At 40.2% G+C, this 18,001-nt stretch overlaps 1 protein-coding gene across 1 annotated transcript in view; it reads left to right on the forward strand.

Moving 5' to 3' along the window:
* TLCD4 (TLC domain containing 4) overlaps positions 1–16,320 on the forward strand; it is a 59,853-nt gene extending 43,533 nt beyond the window's left edge. Inside the window, exons 5-7 of the mRNA XM_049766031.1 lie at positions 1,905–2,000; positions 6,831–6,906; positions 15,998–16,320. Of these exons, the coding sequence (XP_049621988.1) occupies positions 1,905–2,000; positions 6,831–6,906; positions 15,998–16,316 (491 nt within the window). The 3' untranslated portion in view covers positions 16,317–16,320. The remainder of the gene's footprint in view (positions 1–1,904; positions 2,001–6,830; positions 6,907–15,997) is intronic.
* The last annotated feature ends 1,681 nt before the right edge of the window (positions 16,321–18,001 follow it).

Genomic DNA, 18,001 nt, shown 5'->3' on the forward strand with positions numbered 1-18,001 from the left:
AAATTTTAAATAGAAATAATGACCGAACTATTCAGTTATTTGATGGGTCAATTACAAAAAGAATGAATTCTGTGAATGAGTGGAAAGAAATTTATTTCTCACAAAATGCCATCATAAGGCAAAATTTAATTGTTTGGGGGGGGTCACACCTGGCAGTGCTCAGGGATTACTCCTGGTTCCATGCTCAGAAAATTGCCCCTGGCAGGCATGGGGGGGACCATATGGGATGCTAGGATTCAAACCACCACCGTTCTTACTGCATGTTCTTCTGCATGAAAGGCAACAGTCTTACCTCTATTGCTATTTCTCCGGCCCCTGGCAAAATTTAATTTACAATTCAATTTAATTTAATTTACAATGTTAAGGAATCACATCAATGCAAAGAGTAGTTACATGTTGGAAATCTAACAAAACACTACTTAAAAGGTTTTTGCAAATCAGGTGAAAGCCACAAACATTTAAAAATGAAAAAAAACTATGACTAAAATGAACTGCTAAATAAAGCTGTAAGAAGAATGAATTCTTTTAATTCTCTATAGAAAAATATTATGAAATTGTAGGTAAACTGGGTGCAAAAAATGTGCACAGCCAAAACATGTAGGGGAAATAGATACAAGAGGTATAGAAGATGGCTAATTGCTAATTGTTTTTATGTTTTGTTTCCTCATTTATTTTATAATTTGAATTATAGTGCAATCAGGTAAAATAAATATTTGCGGGTAGTTTTGTATTATAAATTTTTTTGTTTTTTGTTTTTTTGGGCACACCCAGCAGTGCTCAGGGTTACTCCTGGCTGTCTGCTCAGAAATAGCTCTGGCAGGCACGGGGGACCATACGCGGACACCGGGATTTGAACCAACCCACCTTAGGTCCTGGGATCGGCTGCTTGCAAGGACAAACGCCGCTGTACTATCTCTCCATGCCCATAAATTTTGTTTCTTTTATTTATTCTTTTGTTTTGTTTTTGGGGCCACACCAGTGGCACTAGGGCTCTGTGCTCAGATATTGCTCCTGGCAGGATTGGGGGACCATATGGGATGGCCGGGGATTGAACCTGAGTCTGTCCTGGGTTGGCATGGAAGGCAAATAAATACTCTACTGCGCTGTTTCTATCGCTCTGGCTCCTCATTTTTTTTTTTTTAAAAGGAAGGCCTACAGGGGCCGGGGCGGTGGCGCTGGGAGGTAAGGTGCCTGCCTTGCCTGCGCTAGCCTAGGACGACTGCGGTTCGATCCCCCGGCCTCCCATATGGTCCCCCAAGCCAGGAGTGAGCCTCTGAGGCGCATAGCCAGGAGTACCCCTGAGCGTCACCGGGTGTGGCCCAAAAACCAAAAAAAAAAAAAAAAGAAGGCCTACCTATTATATAAACCTTCACCCACACAAATTTAAATAATTCCAAAATTTCATTCCAGGATAGCCATAGCTTTATGTTTAGCCATTTGTATATTGACATTTTTTTTGCTATTAAATGATGTACATTTTTTTTTTAGAAATTTTCCCATATGTTTCACTTTTATAGTGATTGAAAAATCAGTAATTAAACTGAGGCCTGTAGTCCATTTGTAATCTACTTGCCTCGAATGTGTGAGAGAGACCCTGGGTTTGATCTCTCGTGCAACCAACAAAAACAAAACCTAGGAATTTATGCTTAAATTTTGTTCTTCAATAATATTATCCACAAATAATTATATACATATATGTAAGGCACTGTGTCAAATGTTCACACCATCTTAAAGGAGGGTGAGAGAAACTTTTAGGCAGAAATAAATAATTTGATGATAAGTGCATATTTGGACTACTTACAAGGAGCCACACTGATCTGGAATCAGAGTTGTTGAGGGTAAGGGTGTTTCTAGAAACAAGTGTAGCTTTCTTTCCATATATAATGCTTATTTTTTTTCCACAGATTTATTGATTCTGCTTTTGAATTGGAAAGGGATTGATGACTTAGCTTACATACTTCACCATTCTACAGCACTATATGGATATGCTGGTATTACTGGTGAGTGCCAGAGTTTACTGTATGTATGAAATAGCATTGGGACAATTGGAGTATAAATATAAAACATACGATTCTTATTTATAAAGACAATAGTTTTGACTTGTATACATTAGTGTGCCTTTTGGGAGTCAATCTTTGAGGAAAGTCAGTTACCTAATTTCTTCTTCTGGATTTTAAGTTGCTCCTGGGCAGGCTCTGGGGACCATATGGGATACTGGGATTTGAACTGGGGTTCTTCCTGTGTTGGCCACATGCAAGACAAATGCCTTACCTCTGTGCTATCGCTTCGCCTCCCCCTCCCCCAATTTCTTAAGTTTTCCTCAGTTATGACCTTTGGGGGTATGTAGCTTTGCATATTTATCTTTTTTTTTTCTTTTTGGGCCACACCCTGTGACGCTCAGGGTTACTCCTGGTTATGCGCTCAGAAATTGCTCTTAGCTTGAGGGACCATATGGGATGCTGGGGGGACCGAACTGCAGTCTGTCCTAGGTAGCACATGCAAGGCAAATACCCTACGGCTTGTGCCATTGTTCTGACCCGATATTTATCTTTTTTCTAGATGTACTAATAATTTATCAGTCACAACATCTGCCTATGATTCAGTGGTCCTCAAACTATGGCCCGCGGGTCATAGATTGTATTTGTATCTGTTTTGTTTCTTCATTGCAAAATAAGATATATGCAGTGTGCATAAGAATTTGTTCATACGTTTTGTTTTTACTATAGTCAGGACCCTCCAATGGTCTGAGGGATAGTGGACTGGGCCCCCTGTTTAAAAAGTTTGAGGACCCCCTGGATATTCTTGTACAATCATGCACAGTTTTTCTTTCTTTTCTCTTTTTGTAAAACCATGTACAATTTAATGTAGAGAACTGAATATTTATGTTGGCTGTAGCAATGGGGTGTCATTGATTTAAACTCGGGATTGTGCACATGTCAGTCACTTGAGCTATCCTCCCTGGCCCCAGCCCCCTATTTGGAAGGTTATATTTTAAAAGTTCATACAAATGTATTTGGATCATATTGTATCTTCCTTTTTTTTTTTTTTTTTGGTTTTTGGGCCACACCCGGCGGTGTCAGGGGTTCTCCTGGCTGTCTGCTCAGAAATAGCTCCTGGTAGGCACGGGGGACCATATGGGACATCGGGAATTCGAACCAACCACCCTTTTGGTCCTAGATCGGGCTGCTTGCAAGGCAAACACCGGTGTGCTAACCTCTCCGGGCCCTTCTACATTCGTTTTTTTTTTTTTTTTTTGGTTTTTGGCCACACCCAGCGGTGCTCAGGGGTTTACTCTGCTGTCGCTGCTAGAAATAGCTCCTGGCAGGCACGGGGGACCATATGGGACACCGGGATTCGAACCAACCACCCTTAGGTTCTGGATTGGCTGCTTGCAAGGCAAACGCGCGCTGTGCTATCTCTGTATCTTCTTGATATTGGCCTTCACACAAAGATAATTAGTGGGGTCTGGAGAGATAGCATGGAGGTAAGGCATTTGCATGCAGGTCATTGGTTGGAATCCCCAGCATCCCATACGGTCCCCCGAGCCTTCCAGGAGCAATTTCTGAGCGTGGATCCAGGAGTAACCCCTGAATACAGCTGGGTGTGACCCCCCCAAAAAAGATAATTAGTGAACCAGAAATCAATCTGGCATTATTTCTTCAAGTATCAGACACATCGAGTCCAAAAAGTAGGTTTCCGTTAAATAGATACCAAAGGGCTATCTTTAATTCTAGGACATCTACATGAATACAGTCATGGAACTGAAAATCACACTAGCAAGATTCAACAGATGACTACTAATTCTCACTTGACCTCATGCTTTTTTTACAAATGGAGAAACTGAAGTAGAGATTAGCATGTGTCCAGTACCAACCAAGGAAAGCTGGAGTTCAAATACTGGCTTGCATAGCACTGGCCCATCATTCATGACTGATCCTACCTCCCTTTGCTGAATTGCTTCATTATTATGAATTGTTGACTTTAACATACTTTTTATAAGACTTTATAAGTTAACCAGTAGATACTTATGGAAATTCTATCATCATAATTGGGATTCAGTGGTGATAATAGATTGCATTCATAGGTGCTTCCATTGTCCATTAATTTTAACTTTCTCATTCCACTGTTGGTTTGGGGTCATAGCTACTGGCGCTCTTAACTACTCTGTGCTCTGTTCTTGGGGTCCCCTCCAAGGTTACTGGGAACCCTGTAGTTCCAGGAATCAAACCAGGGCTTGAATATGCAAAGGATATTTAAAACGTTATGAGTTCTCTCTCTGACCCACATGCCATTATTTTATTTTATTGTAATTTGGGGAGGGTTGGGCCACACCCAGTGATGCCTAGGGGTTACTCTTGGCTATGCGTTCAGAAATCCCTCCTGGCTGGGGGACCATATGGGACACCAAGGATGGAACCCAAGTCTTTCCTGGGTCAGCTGTATGCAAGGCAAATGCCCTACTACTGTGCTGTTGCTCTGGCACCTTTGCCATTATTTTATAAAACACAAGAGATGATGATGATGATGATGATGATAGTAGCACTCTTACATCCAAAGTAGCTCTATTAAAAAGTATTCATGCTATTTATTGAGATCTGAAAACAGGGAGGTTTAGTAGTAGATACAAGGGATGCAGGTAATAAAGTTCTCCTTCATTTGCTGTTTATTGATAACTTGCTTCTGTGTTTTATCTGTAGCCATTACATAGCTCTCAAGTTCCTGACCTTTTTAACTAGCCTCACTTTTACCTATGTTGCTTTACCCTGTCTAAATGTATTTTGGTTGAGACACTAGATATTAGGTTTTATTTTTCTGCTCATAAAATTTTTTTCTTTATTTTATTTTTTTGGTTTTTGGGTCACACCTGGCAGTGCTCAGGGGTTACTCCTGGCTCCAGGCTCAGAAATCATTCCTGGCAGGCTCGGGGGACCATATGGGATGCTGGGATTAGAACCAATGACCTTCTGCATGAAAGGCAAACACTCTACCTCCATGCTATCTCTACAGCCCCAGCACTACTAATTTCTACTCAAAATTGAAAATCCTGGGCCCGGAGAGATAGCACAGCGGTGTTTGCCTTGCAAGAAGCCAATCCAGGACCAAAGGTGGTTGGTTCAAATCCCGGTGTCCCATAGTTCTCAGGGATTACTCCCAGTTCTTTTATTGGTAATTGCCTTGTATTGTTCCCATTTGGAAAGCAGCTTACATGGATTAACCAGTAGGAAAAGGGTTGATTGGGCTTGAGGGATAATACAGCAGTGGAGCACTTGTCTTGCCTTGCAGGTGGGTGATCTGTATTTGATCCTTGGTATCCCATATGGTTCCCCAAGCACTGCCAGGAGTGATTCCTGAGTGCAGAGCCAGAAGTAAAGCCCTGAGAATTGCCAGGTGTATCCCCCCCTAAACAAAACCAAACAAAACTGGCTCTGAATTCCCACATAAATCTTACCATAAAGACATAAATCCCACATAAATCCTGCCACATAGGATAGGAGGTATTGAAATAGCTCCATTCACCTAGTATAACATTTTCAGGATATTGAATAAAATGATTGGAGTTAATACTTGAAACTTAACTAATACTTCTGTACTTTTTCTGACTTTGGTAGGACTGGAGTAGGCATTCTATTTATAGATTCTGAAAGACCAAAATATGTGTTTTAGATATAGATGAATATATCTTTTTTGGGGGGGGGGTTTTCGGGCCACACCCATTTGATGCTCAGGGGTTACTTCTGGATAAGCACTCAGAAATTGCCCCTGGCTTGGGGGGACCATATGGGATGCTGGGGGATCGAACCGTGGTCCTTCCTTGGCTAGTGCTTGCAAGGCAGACAGACACCTTACCTCTAGCGCCACCTCACTGGCCCCATGATGAATATATCTTTTAGGAAAAACACAAGGTTTAGCATGTGTTCATACAGGAGATGAATATACATAATGCTCACAGACTTCTATTATTATTTAGAGTGTTAAATACATCTTAGAGGTTTTTAAGATACTTCTATTCATTAATATAAAAATGACTTCCTTTAAAGTATTGAATACTGTAAGAGTTTTATACTTCCTGAAATATATTTTTCTATTTGTTAAATTTTGGGCCACACCCAGTGACCGTTTCAGAGGGTTTACTCCTGGCTATGCACTCATAAATAGCTCTTGGCTTGGGGGACCATATGGGGATGCCAGGGATTGAACTGTGGTCCATCCTAGGTCAGCTGCATGTAAAGCAAATGTCCTACTGCTGCCGCCACTGCTTCTGGCCCCAAATGGTTGTTTTTATTTTTTGCTACTTCTGAAATTTAAACTACTTTCACCAGTCCTTTTGCAGTAATATGAGAAAAGCGAGGACTTATAGAACTTGCAGCAGTCATTAGGTTCAAACATGAAACAACTGCTTAAAATATGTTTTTGTAAGTAACATGGCTATAGAATTAAAAGGACAATTAAAAATGCTTGAATAATGGGCCCGGAGAGATAGCACAGCGGCGTTTGCCTTGCAAGCAGCCGATCCAGGACCAAAGGTGACTTGGTTCAAATCCCGGGTGTCCCATATGGTCCCCCCCGTGCCTGCCAGGAGCCTATTTCTGAGCAGACAGCCAGGAGTTAACCCCTGAGGCAATGGCCGGGTGAGGCCCAAAAACAAACATAACAAAAATTGCTTGAATACAGAGAAAGAAATCAGTCTTTTAGAGTTGGTTGTATTGATACTGATGGTTAATTTTTCTGCTGAGAAATACCAAATGTATGATATATAATAAGATATTTGGGAATTTTGTTAAAAATTGGCATTTTCTTTTATGATGTTTTAAATTTGTTTTATTCTCCAGACTTCTGGAACACTGGGCTACATTGGAAGTGTTCGCACTACTTGCAGAACTTTCCAGGCCCTTTTGTGAATCAGAGGTAGGTTACTTATACATTTAATTATATTGTGTATCTGCCCATTCATTGGCTTTTATGTCTTTTCATTGGAATCTATAAGTTAGGAGAAAAAAAAATACTTCAGATTTCCGGAATAGAAAGTAGCAATGCTGGGGTCATAGAGATAGCACAAGAGGTTGGGCATTAGCTTTGCAAGTGGGCCGAACCAAGGCCTGCATTGGTTCAAAAATCCCTGCATCCCTTGTGGTCCTGGGCCTGCCAGGAGTAATCCCTGAGCACCGCCAGGTGTGACCCAAAACACACACACACACACACACACACACACACGAAGAAGAAGAAGAAGAAGAAGAGAGGAGGAGAGGAGGAGGAGGAGGAGGAAAGGAGGGAGAGGAGGAGGAGGAGGAGGGAGGATGGAGAGGAGGAGGAGAAGGAGGAAGAAGAAGAAGCTGAAGAAGAAGGAGGAAGGAGGAGGAAGAAGAAGAAGGAAGATGACGTAGAAGAAGGAGGAGGAGGAGGAAGAAGAAGGAAGAGGAAGAAGGAGATGAAAGAAGAAGAAGAAGAAGAGAAGAAGAAGATGAAGAAGAGAAGGAGGGAGGAGGAGGAGGAGGAAGAAGAAGAAGAAGAAGAAGCAGCAGCAGCAGCAATGCAGTCTTTTGAACTTGGCTTCCCTTTGTGATAGCTATACAAGTATTTTATTATACCTGGTTTTTAAAAACTTATTTTTTGACTTTTCATGATGATCAGTATTTATTGAATTGCTGGATTAAGTGGAATTCTTTTTTTGGAGAGAGGAGAGCCTGCGGGCTTTAGGGCCCAGGGATCATCTCGTAATACTTGGTGTGGTCATGTGAACCTGGCAGTTCAGTGCCTGGACCTTCTAACAGTGCAATGATGCCAGGGATAGAACTTGGGCCACATACATGCCAATCATGTGCGCTAGCCCTTTGAGCTGTCTCTCTTGCTCTTTCTTGGGATTTTGGACATCTTAATTATTTAGAAAATCTTTTAAATTTAGATTTATAGAAAATTTGAAAGAGAATACAGAGTGCCCCATACCTACTTTTTTCTCTTTCTTTCTTTCTTTCTTCTTCTTTCTTTCTTTCTTTCTTTCTCTTTCTTTCTTTCTTTCTTTCTTCTTTCTTTCTTTCTTTCTTTCTTTCTTTCTTCTCTTTCTTTCTTCTTTCTTTCTTTTTTTCTTTCTTTCTTTCTTTCTTCTTTTCTTTTTCTTTCTTTCTTTCCTTCTTTTCTTTCTTTCTTTCTTCTTTTCTTTCTTTCTTTCTTTCTTTCTTTTCTTTCTTTCTTCTTCTTTCTTTCTTCTCTTCTTCTTTCTTTCTTCCTTCCTTCCTTTCTTCCTTCCTTCTTCTTCTTCTTCTTCTTCTTCCTTCTTCTTCTTTCTTTCTTTCTTTCTTCTTTCTTCTTCTTTCTTCTTTTCTTTCTTTCTTTCTTTTCTTCTTCTTCTTCTTTTCTTTCTTTCTTTTCTTTCTTTCTTCCTTTTCTTCTTTTTTTTCTTCTTCTTCTTTTCTTCTTTCTTCTTTCTTTCTTTCTTTTCTTTCTTTCTGTCTTCTCTTTCTTTCTTTCTTTTCTTTCTTTTTCTTTCTTTTTCTTCTTTCTTTCTTTCTTTCTTTCTTTTTCTTTCTCTTTCTTTTCTTTTTCTTCTATTCTTTCTTTCTTTTTCTTCTTTCTTTCTTCTTCTTTTCTTTCTTTCTTTCTTTCTTTCTTTCTTTCTTCCTTTCTTTCCTTCCTTCCTTCCTTCCTTCCTTCCTTCCTTCCTTCCTTCCTTCCTTCCTTCCTTCCTTCCTTCCTTCCTTCCTTCCTTCCTTCCTTCCTTCCTTCCTTCCTTCTTCCTTCCTTCCCCTTCCTTCCTTCCTTCTTTTTTCTTCCTTTCTTTCTTTCTTTCTTTCTGTTTTTGGGCCACACTCAGTGATACTCAGGGTTACTCCTGGCTATGCACTCAGAAATCGCTCCTGCTTGGGGGACCATATGGGACTCCAAGGGATCAACAGAGGTCCATCCTGGTCAGCAGTGTGCAAGGCAAACACCTTATTGCTGCGCCACCACTCCGGCCCCTACATTTTTCTTTCTCTATTTTGGTTTATAGGCCACATCCAGCAGTACTCCAGGATTATTCCTGACTCTACACTCAGGGTCATTCATATTTGTACTCAGGACCGTATGGAATGCCAAAGATTGAACCTGGCTTGACCATGTGCAAGACAAAAGCCCTACACACTATGCTATTGCTCCAACCCTTACTTTTTCTTTTCTTTTCTTTTTGTTTTTTGTTTTGGGTCACACCTTGCTCTGCACTCAAAAGTTGCTCCTGGCAGGCTCAGGGGACCATATGGGATGCTGGGAATCAAACTGGAGTCCATCCAGGGTTAGCCTATATAAGGCAAATGCCCTACCACAGGGCTATTGCTCTAGCCCCTACTTTTCCTTTTTTTTTTTTTTGGTTTTTGGGTCACACCCGGCAGTGCTCAGGGGTTACTCCTGGCCCTATGCTCAGAAATAGCCCCTGGCAGGCACAGGGGACCATATGGAATGCCGGGATTGGAACCACCGTCCTTCTGCATGAACAGCAAACGCCTTGCCTCCATGCTATCTCTTCGACCCCCCTACTTTTCCATTTTTTAAACATCTTGCATTGCCATGGAAAATTTGTCAAAACCAAAATCTCAGTACTGTATTTTACTAATTAACAATTCTAGACTTCATTGGATTTCATCAACTTTTCATTTAATCTCAATCTAGGATTCAGTCCAGGGTGATTTAGTGCATATAGTTTTGACATTTCCCCAGTCCTGCTTCTGACCTCTTAACAGTGTGTGTGGTGTGTGTGTGTGAGTGTGTGTGTGTGTGTGTGTGTGTGTATTTTGGGGGCCCCACAGCTCATATGATTTCGGGGGTCGGGGTGGGGCTTCACCATAGTGGTGCTCAGGGATCATGTAGTGCCAGAGATTGAACCCAGGTCTCCCTCATCGCAAAACTGATCTGTTTCCAGCCCTCTAACAGTTTCTTAGTCATTTTTCAAAGCCTTGAGAAAGGGTAAGGAATACTGATTAGTTATTTGTAGAATGTTACCCAGAGGCTGTATTTCTCTATTTTCTTGTGCTGAGTTGTAGGTTATGGGTTTGCAGAATTAATTTTATTCAGATTAGACGTGGGTGGCTCTGTTTGTCAGGTTACCACCCTGCAAGGGTTTTTTCTTTTCCGTACTCTACCAAAGTTTTCCAGGAGTGGGTTGTACTATCTCTAATAACTGCCAGAATGATCCAGGTCAGAGAAGTAGTCTCAGATGCAATTGTGGGAGACACATTTTATTTGCCTAAGAAATAAGATTTCAAAGAGGGGCGGAGTCTTTTATGGTCTTTTCCTTCCTTCCTTCCTTCCTTCCTTCCTTCCTTCCTTCCTTCCTTCCTTCCTTCCTTCCTTCCTTCCTTCCTTCCTTCCTTCCTTCCTTCCTTCCTCCTTCCTTCCTTCCTTCCTCCCTCCCTCCCTCCTTCCTTCCTTCTTCCCTCCCTCCCTTCCTTCCTTCCTCCCTCCCTCCCTCCCTCCCTCCCTCCCTCCCCCTCCCCTTCCCTTCCTTCCTTCCTTCCTTCCTTCTTCCTTCCTTCCTTCCTTCCTTCCTTCCTTCCTTCCTTTTCTTTCCCTTTCTTTCCCTTCTTTCCATAAAAGGGAGCACTGGAAATACAGGGCTAAGATGCTTGTGTTACATGCATCCAGTTTTGGTTCAATCCTTGGTACCACAAGACCTGACAGGAATGATTCCCGGAGTAAGAGCCAGAAATGTGCCATTTCACTGATGGATGTAGCTCCCAAAACCGAAAATAAAATAAAATAAGGGAGAATAAAAATGAAATAGAAAAAAGTCCTTGAGTTTGTTGAGATTAGATAAGATTATATATAAGGCATCTGACATAGAGTTTTTTAATTCACTGTCTGTTCTATAAGTGCCAACCATAGTATATAATTCAATACATTAAAATTCAATAAGCACCGAGAGTGCATTAGTTTACCATTTCTCCTTTGTTATTTTTTTGCCTTTTTTTCTCTTTAAATTAATTAATTAGACTTCCTCCTCTGTCATTTTGCTGAAACTGATTAATTTGCAAATCCAGTCAACACACATTGGCGCTTTTTACTGTATCTGTCTATGAACCTTTCCTAATTACTCAGTCTGTTTTTATGGTTCTTGTATCTCTCTCACTACCTAGCATATTCTTTATTGGAAATAACTCCATAAATGCTTAGATGTTTTCCTTAGTTTCTCTTCTGGACTATTGGTTTTCCTCTCTATTTTTCCCCAAGTGATTTTATATACATTCAAGGTTTAGTTTTTTACCCGTTCACTCATCTCTGTGTATGTAATATGTGATGTATGAAGTTTAGAATCATATAAACTTAAATGACCATTTAACCTTGACACTTACTTGCTTCTGACCTTGGATGAAGTACTTACAAGCTCTGGACTAAAGTTGCCATTTCTATGAAAAGAGCAGATTGAATTATTCCCCACATCCTTGCCAAGTGGTAATTTCCGCTCCAGTGGCACACCAAATTCAACACGCCTCCAAGTACAATTCAAGTGTTTTCTTTTTATTTCTTTTTTTCTTTTTCATTTTTTGGGGGGGGGGTCACACCCTGCAGTGCTCAGGGGTTCTTCACCTGGCTCTATGCTCAGAAATCGCTTCTGGCAGGCTCGGGGGGATCATATGGGATGCCGGGATTTGAACTACAGTCCTTCAGCATGCAAGGCAATCGCCGTGCCTCCATGCTATCTCTCTGGCCTGCAAGTGTTTCTCTCTATCCTATTAGTTGTTCTTGTTCTCAACGTGTGAGCCCAGGCATTCTTTAGCTTATCCTGGCTCAACCCACTTGAATCGGCTTTCGTTTTCCCCGAGGCCCTATTGTATCACCACTTAAATATTTTATGCTGCGCCACCACTTCTTCATTTCTAGGACATCTCAAGGCAGCTTGTCTCACTGACGGTTGCCATCCCAGCCTTGAACATTGGGGCTGCCTACTGGAATAATCATGATCTTCCTGTGGACTACATTATATTACAATTCAATATCAGATTCCTTTATTTGAAGGCTAGAGACCAATCAGTCAGATATTCCCCCCGCCCCCCCCAGAAGCACATTTTTCTTTATTAAAATTAAGAACTTCAAATGACTAGTGGATGCTGAAAAACTGGTTTTGATTGTTTGTTTTTGGGCGGTATCAAAATTTAACGAGAGCCTCACAAGGCAAGTATTCTTCCACTGAGCCACATCCCCTTCTTTAGGCTTGTGTTAGGACTTCTGTGGGATATTTTATTATTGCAGAGAGTTTGTCGGGATAGTACTTTTCTAGGGTGTTGCCCTGAGAACCAAACCCATGGCCCATTTTTGTGAGGTTCAACTGGAGCATAGCCAGGCTCTTTTGTTTATCCACTTGGGTTTGCATAATAGAAAAAAAAAGTTCTCTACTTGGTGTTCATTTTCTGGCTCTTTATGAAAGGAGGTTTGCTTATCCAGCTTGGTACCTACCTCTAGTATTGTTCTCTCTCTTCTGTATTATTATCTTGGGGTCATCTCTCCAAAACAAAAAAATGAGCATGCCACTCTCCCGTCAGTGTGAAGTTTTTCGAAAAAATGTTTTATCCCACCTTGTCCTTTGGATGTTGAGGCTTCCTGGCTTCTGATTCCTCCTCACTCCTGACCCAACCCAAGATCTTCCCCATCATTATTCCAGATCTTGGTGGGTCAGGGCTGGGTGCCCCTTCTCTGTGCTTCCATCATACTGGATTACAGAGAGCCCTTTAAAAGCAACCTGCTTACTGCAAAGCCCTTATCTCGCTTCTACTGTTTCAAGTAGCTCTTTAGTACATAGTATAGTAATCATTCAATTGTTATTGGAACTAGTTATTGCAACTAGTTAATTCTTTAGCAACATTTATCTTTTGATAAGTTATGCCCTTTCCTAAAAGCTTTGAATCTCTTGTAAAATAAAGGAAAAGAGAAGTGGGTTTGAAAATATAAGCAAGACTGGATGGGGGGCAGCAAGGAGATTGTAACAAAATTGAGCACAGCTATGTTATTATTTTCCATAGTTCTTTGCTTAATAGCTTATGGCTATTTTGTTTTTGTTTTTGTTTTCTTGGGGGGGGCACAACCGGTGACACTCATGGGTTATTCCTGGCTCTACGATCAGAATTCGCTCCTAGCAGGCTTGGGGGGAACCATATGGGATGCCAGGGATCGACTCACAGTCTGTCCTGGGCTGGCAGCCGTGCAAGGCAAACACCTTACAGCTGTGCTATCTCTCTGGTCCCAGCTTATGGTTTTTTTTTATGTTTTGCTTTAGAATTTTATATCAATTGGCACACATGAGGACTGAAATAAAGCATAGATATCCAGGCTTCAGTTGAGTTTCTATGGCTAACTCATAACCATGTAATTTTTGAAAAAATAATACTTATTTTAAAAAAATTAATTAAAACCCTATTTAAAAATAATAAATGCTCACAGATGGTTTTAGGACATTTATAAATTCCTACTGAAATAAAGCTTGCTTTTCAAGCCCATGTTTTCCCTTTGAACACTTAGCTTGCTTGCTTATTTCTCTGTCTCTTGCGTTCTCTCTTCTCCCCTCACCTCTTTCTAAATAAGTTTCAGTAAGAACTATTGTTTCACATACACAAAATGAAATAACTAGTACAAACTTGGTGTCCGTGTTTCTTAAAATTTCTATTTCAGTTAGCTACTTTTTTTTTTTTTTTTTTTTTTTTTTTGTTTTTGGGCCACACCCGGCAGTGCTCAGGGGTTATTCCTGGCTGTCTGCTCAGAAATAGCTCCTGGCAGGCACGGGGGACCCTATTGGACACCGGTGATTCGAACCAACCACCTTTGTTCCTGGATCGGTTTGCTTGCAAGGCAAATGCTGCTGTGCTATCTCTCCGGGCCCACTAAATACTTTTTCTCTACCCAAATCTCCTAATCTTTGTCTTCAAGAAGCTTCCAGTACAAAATTTTATGTCATATCTATGAGAAAAAGAAAAAGACTTTAAAAGTAATATAAGGTATTAAGAAAATACATTACATATAAAAGGTAAAGAAAAAATAATGCTGGCATTTTAATAGTCTTTAAGCAGGCATTCAAACTTCAAATTATTGAGCCAGAGTGGTAGCACAGCAGTAGGGCATTCGCCTTGCACACAGCTGACCCAGAACTGATGCGGGTTCTACCCCCGGCATTCCATATGGTCCCCTAAGCCAGGAGTGATTTCTGAGCTCAGAGCCAGGAGTAACCCCCGAGCACCGCTGGGTATGACCCAAAAATCTAAAAAAGAAAAAAAAAATTAAGTATTGTGGACCAAGTGAATTTTTTTTTGTGGTAACTCTCTGTTGCTATTTATCATATTGGGAATTGAAAACAAGCCATTTAAATTACTTTTTTTTTTGGGGGGGTCACACCTGACAGCACTCAGGGGTCACTCCTGGCAGGCTCGGGGTATCATATGGGATGCTGGGATTCGAACCACCGACCTTCTGCATGCAAGGCAAATGCCTTTCCTCCATGCTATCTCTCTGACCCAATTTGTTTATTTTTAAACTTATTTATTAATTGATTCATTGGTTTTGGGGCCACACCCAGTGGTACTCAGGGGTTACTTCTGGCTCTGCACTCAGAAATTGCCCCTGGCAGGCTGGGGGGACCATATGGGATGCCAGGAATTGAACCAGATCTCTCCCTGGTCAACTGCATGCAAGACAAATGCCCTACTGCTGTGCTACCTCTCTGGACCCCCCTTAAAAAAAACTTCATTTATTAATTTGTTTAATATTAAAATAATTTCTTACTGCCATAATATTTGTGTGAAGCAGAACTACTCTGCCAAAAACAAAATAGTTTTGTGGAAATGTGTCATTCTACAGTCTTACAAATCACAATGCCCACACACACTCACAAAAAAAATCATAATGCCTACCATGAGAGAATTCAACTGAAATTCTCAAATCAACTTCTGTTTCAGTCTCTTGTGAAACCGTATTTTGGTTAAAGCATATGAGAAAAAAAATGATTGGTGGGAGTGCAGAGTGATATTACATTGTTTTCCTTGTATGCAATTTTCCCCAGTTTAATTCCTGGCACCACAAATGATCCCCTGTATACCACTAGTAAGGATCCCTGAGAACAGAGCTTAGACCACCCCCTGAGCATCACCAGGTGTGGTGCAAGAAGAGATAGTACAGTGGTTGAGGTCTTTGCCATACTTTTATCTGGCCTAGAGCATTACTGAGATAGTCCCTAACATCACAGGGCCGAAACAGCATCACATTCTTGAGCGCTGGCATTGCCATCACTGGCCTAGGGGCTCCTAGATTTCCTGAACACTTTTTGGAAGGCCTTCTCACCGCTGTCAAAGTCAGTATGCTTTGAGTATGCTTGTATACTATTCCTTTGGGCCTCTCTATCCATTCCTTCCATTGGTTTATTCTTTCATCATGGATATATAACTTTCTAATTTTTTTTGGGGGGTGGCCACACTCGGTAACGCTCAGGGGTTACTCCTGGCTATGCGCTTGGAAGTTGCTCCTGGCTTGGGATCGAATCGCGGTCTGTCCAAGGCTAGTGCAGGCAAGGCAGGCACCTTATGTCTAGCGCCACCGCCTGGCCCCTAACTTTCTAATTTTTTTTTTGTTTGTTTGTTTTTGGGCCACACCCAGCGGTGCTCAGGGGTTACTCCTGGCTGTCTGCTCAGAAATAGCTCCTGGCAGGCATGGGGGACCATAAGGGACAACAGGATTCGAACCAACCACCTTTGGTCCTGGATCGGCTGCTTGCAAGGCAAACACCGCTGTGCTATCTCTCCGGGCCCCTAACTTTCTAATTTTTATAGATTTATAGTGAATCTTGAAAAGTAGATAGTACTGACAGCTGACTTTGTTTTTTTTTTTTTTTGGTGTGTGTGTGCATTATGGGGTTGATCATTCTAGGTTCTTTGTCTCTCCACATATATCTGAGAGTAATTTTACTGAATTTGAAAATAAAAAGTTGATCTTCTGAGGAATTAATGTGATGATTGATGTGAATTAATGTGATGTTTCCTACTTTCTTTTTGTTCAGGTGGTTCTTTGAAGTTCTGAACTACCCTAAGCTTTCCAAAGCTAACATCATCAATGGGATACTCATGACAGTGGTGTTCTTCATCGTTCGGGTTGCTGCCATGCCACCTTTATATTACTATATATATTCTGTGTATGGAACTGAACCCTACGTGAGGCTTGGGCGTCATGTTCAATATTCCTGGTTCTTATGTTGTGCGACATTGGATGTATTGAATATCATGTGGATGATCAGAATCTCAAAGGGGTGTATCAAAGTCATCACTGCCTTCAGAAATGAGAATGCCAAAAATAGACTTCAGAATGGAAAACTTGACTGACATAGGTTATTGTTGAGCACAAGTTATTACTACCTGCATTATGTTTGCTGATAAGGATACATTCTTGGCATGTTCTTGTGCTTTTTCTTTTAAATTAATAACACTTGTTATCCAGGGTTCTGGTGTCTTTGTCTTTTATTTCATCTTAGAAACAAGAAACTAAAATTAGTTTTTACCCTCATATTTATCATCTTATTTTCTTCTGAATTATAAGCATGGACAAAGCCTTAAAAGTTTAAATAACAATTATAAATATAGTATGAATCTTTTCAGAAAACTCTTTGTTAGTATATCTGTGAAAAGGTGACTGATGGTTTGCTATACTTGGTGTTAGGTCTCTAATTTGCTGAAAGAATAAGAATTGTTTTATATCTGTAAATATCTCAATGTTTTGTTGTACCATACTCATTTCTGAATATGGCCATCAATACCTGTATAGGGTTTACAATCTAAATTATAGAAATTTTTTCTATAGGCTTTTAAAAGTAATCAACTTTTCATTTCAGATGTTCTATCATTCATTGATATTTAAGTATTTTACTTTGAAATGATTTAGTTTGGTTATAGAAAATTCTTCTATTTTTGATATTTTTCAGGTATCATTTTTCTATTTTAATCATTTGTCAAAATATGCATTTTATTTTATATTAAGGCTAAGATATCTTTATAGAACTAAGAGATGAAATTCTCCTAAAAATGCATGTAATAGATTATTTAAGCAAAAGAAGGAATAATTCAGAAAAATACTTTCACATTGCTATCTGTTTCTTATACATTTTGCACAAAGATATATTATTTCTCTCTTTTTTTTTTTATAATTTTTGGGCCACATCTGATGATGCTCAGGGATAACTACTTCTTCTGCACTCAGGAATTACTCCTGGTGTTACTCAGTCCTTTGATTCTGGGGATCAAATCCAGGTAAGCCATGTGCAAGGAGAGTGTCCTACCTGCTGTGCTATCTCTCTGGTCCTGAAAATATGTTATTTTTATTTGCAGAACTTTCCCTGAGTTTAGAACCCAACACAATCAGTACCAAAGTTTTATTATGCATTATATTTATCATGCTTCTAACATAGACCTCTTCATAATGAAACTACATCTAAACACATACACACACACACACACACACACACACAAAAGATCAGTATTTATTTCACAGTTTGCACACTGATATGTTAATTTTTAGTTTAAGTGCTTTGAATTTTATTCTTATTAAAGGGAAACAACAAGTAAGTTACTTTAGTAGTATGATTGTTAATAGTATTATCTTATGTCATGATAAATCACAGGTGACTGACTGGCTTTTGTGTATGTAAGTTCTTTACTTTTGCTTTGGTTCTCAATCAAAATACAGTTTTCTGTAGTTATTGTTGCCTTTATTTTTTTTCCCAAGTACTTGACAGGTTATTCTTAAGAAAAAAAGATTGGCTTTAAAAGTGGTAAATATGGGCCCGGAGAGATAGCACAGCGGTGTTTGCCTTGCAAGCAGCCGATCCAGGACCAAAGGTGGTTGGTTCAAATCCCGGTGTCCCATATGGTCCCCGTGCCTGCCAGGAGCTATTTTTGAGCAGACAGCCAGGAGTAACCCCTGAGCAACACTGGGTGTGGCCCAAAAACAAAAACAAAAAAAAGTGGTAAATATTTGAATTTAATTGAAACCAATTCAAAAGATGCATTTCATT

This window comes from Suncus etruscus, chromosome 19 (genome assembly GCF_024139225.1).
Source record: "Suncus etruscus isolate mSunEtr1 chromosome 19, mSunEtr1.pri.cur, whole genome shotgun sequence".
Lineage (NCBI taxonomy): Eukaryota > Metazoa > Chordata > Mammalia > Eulipotyphla > Soricidae > Suncus > Suncus etruscus.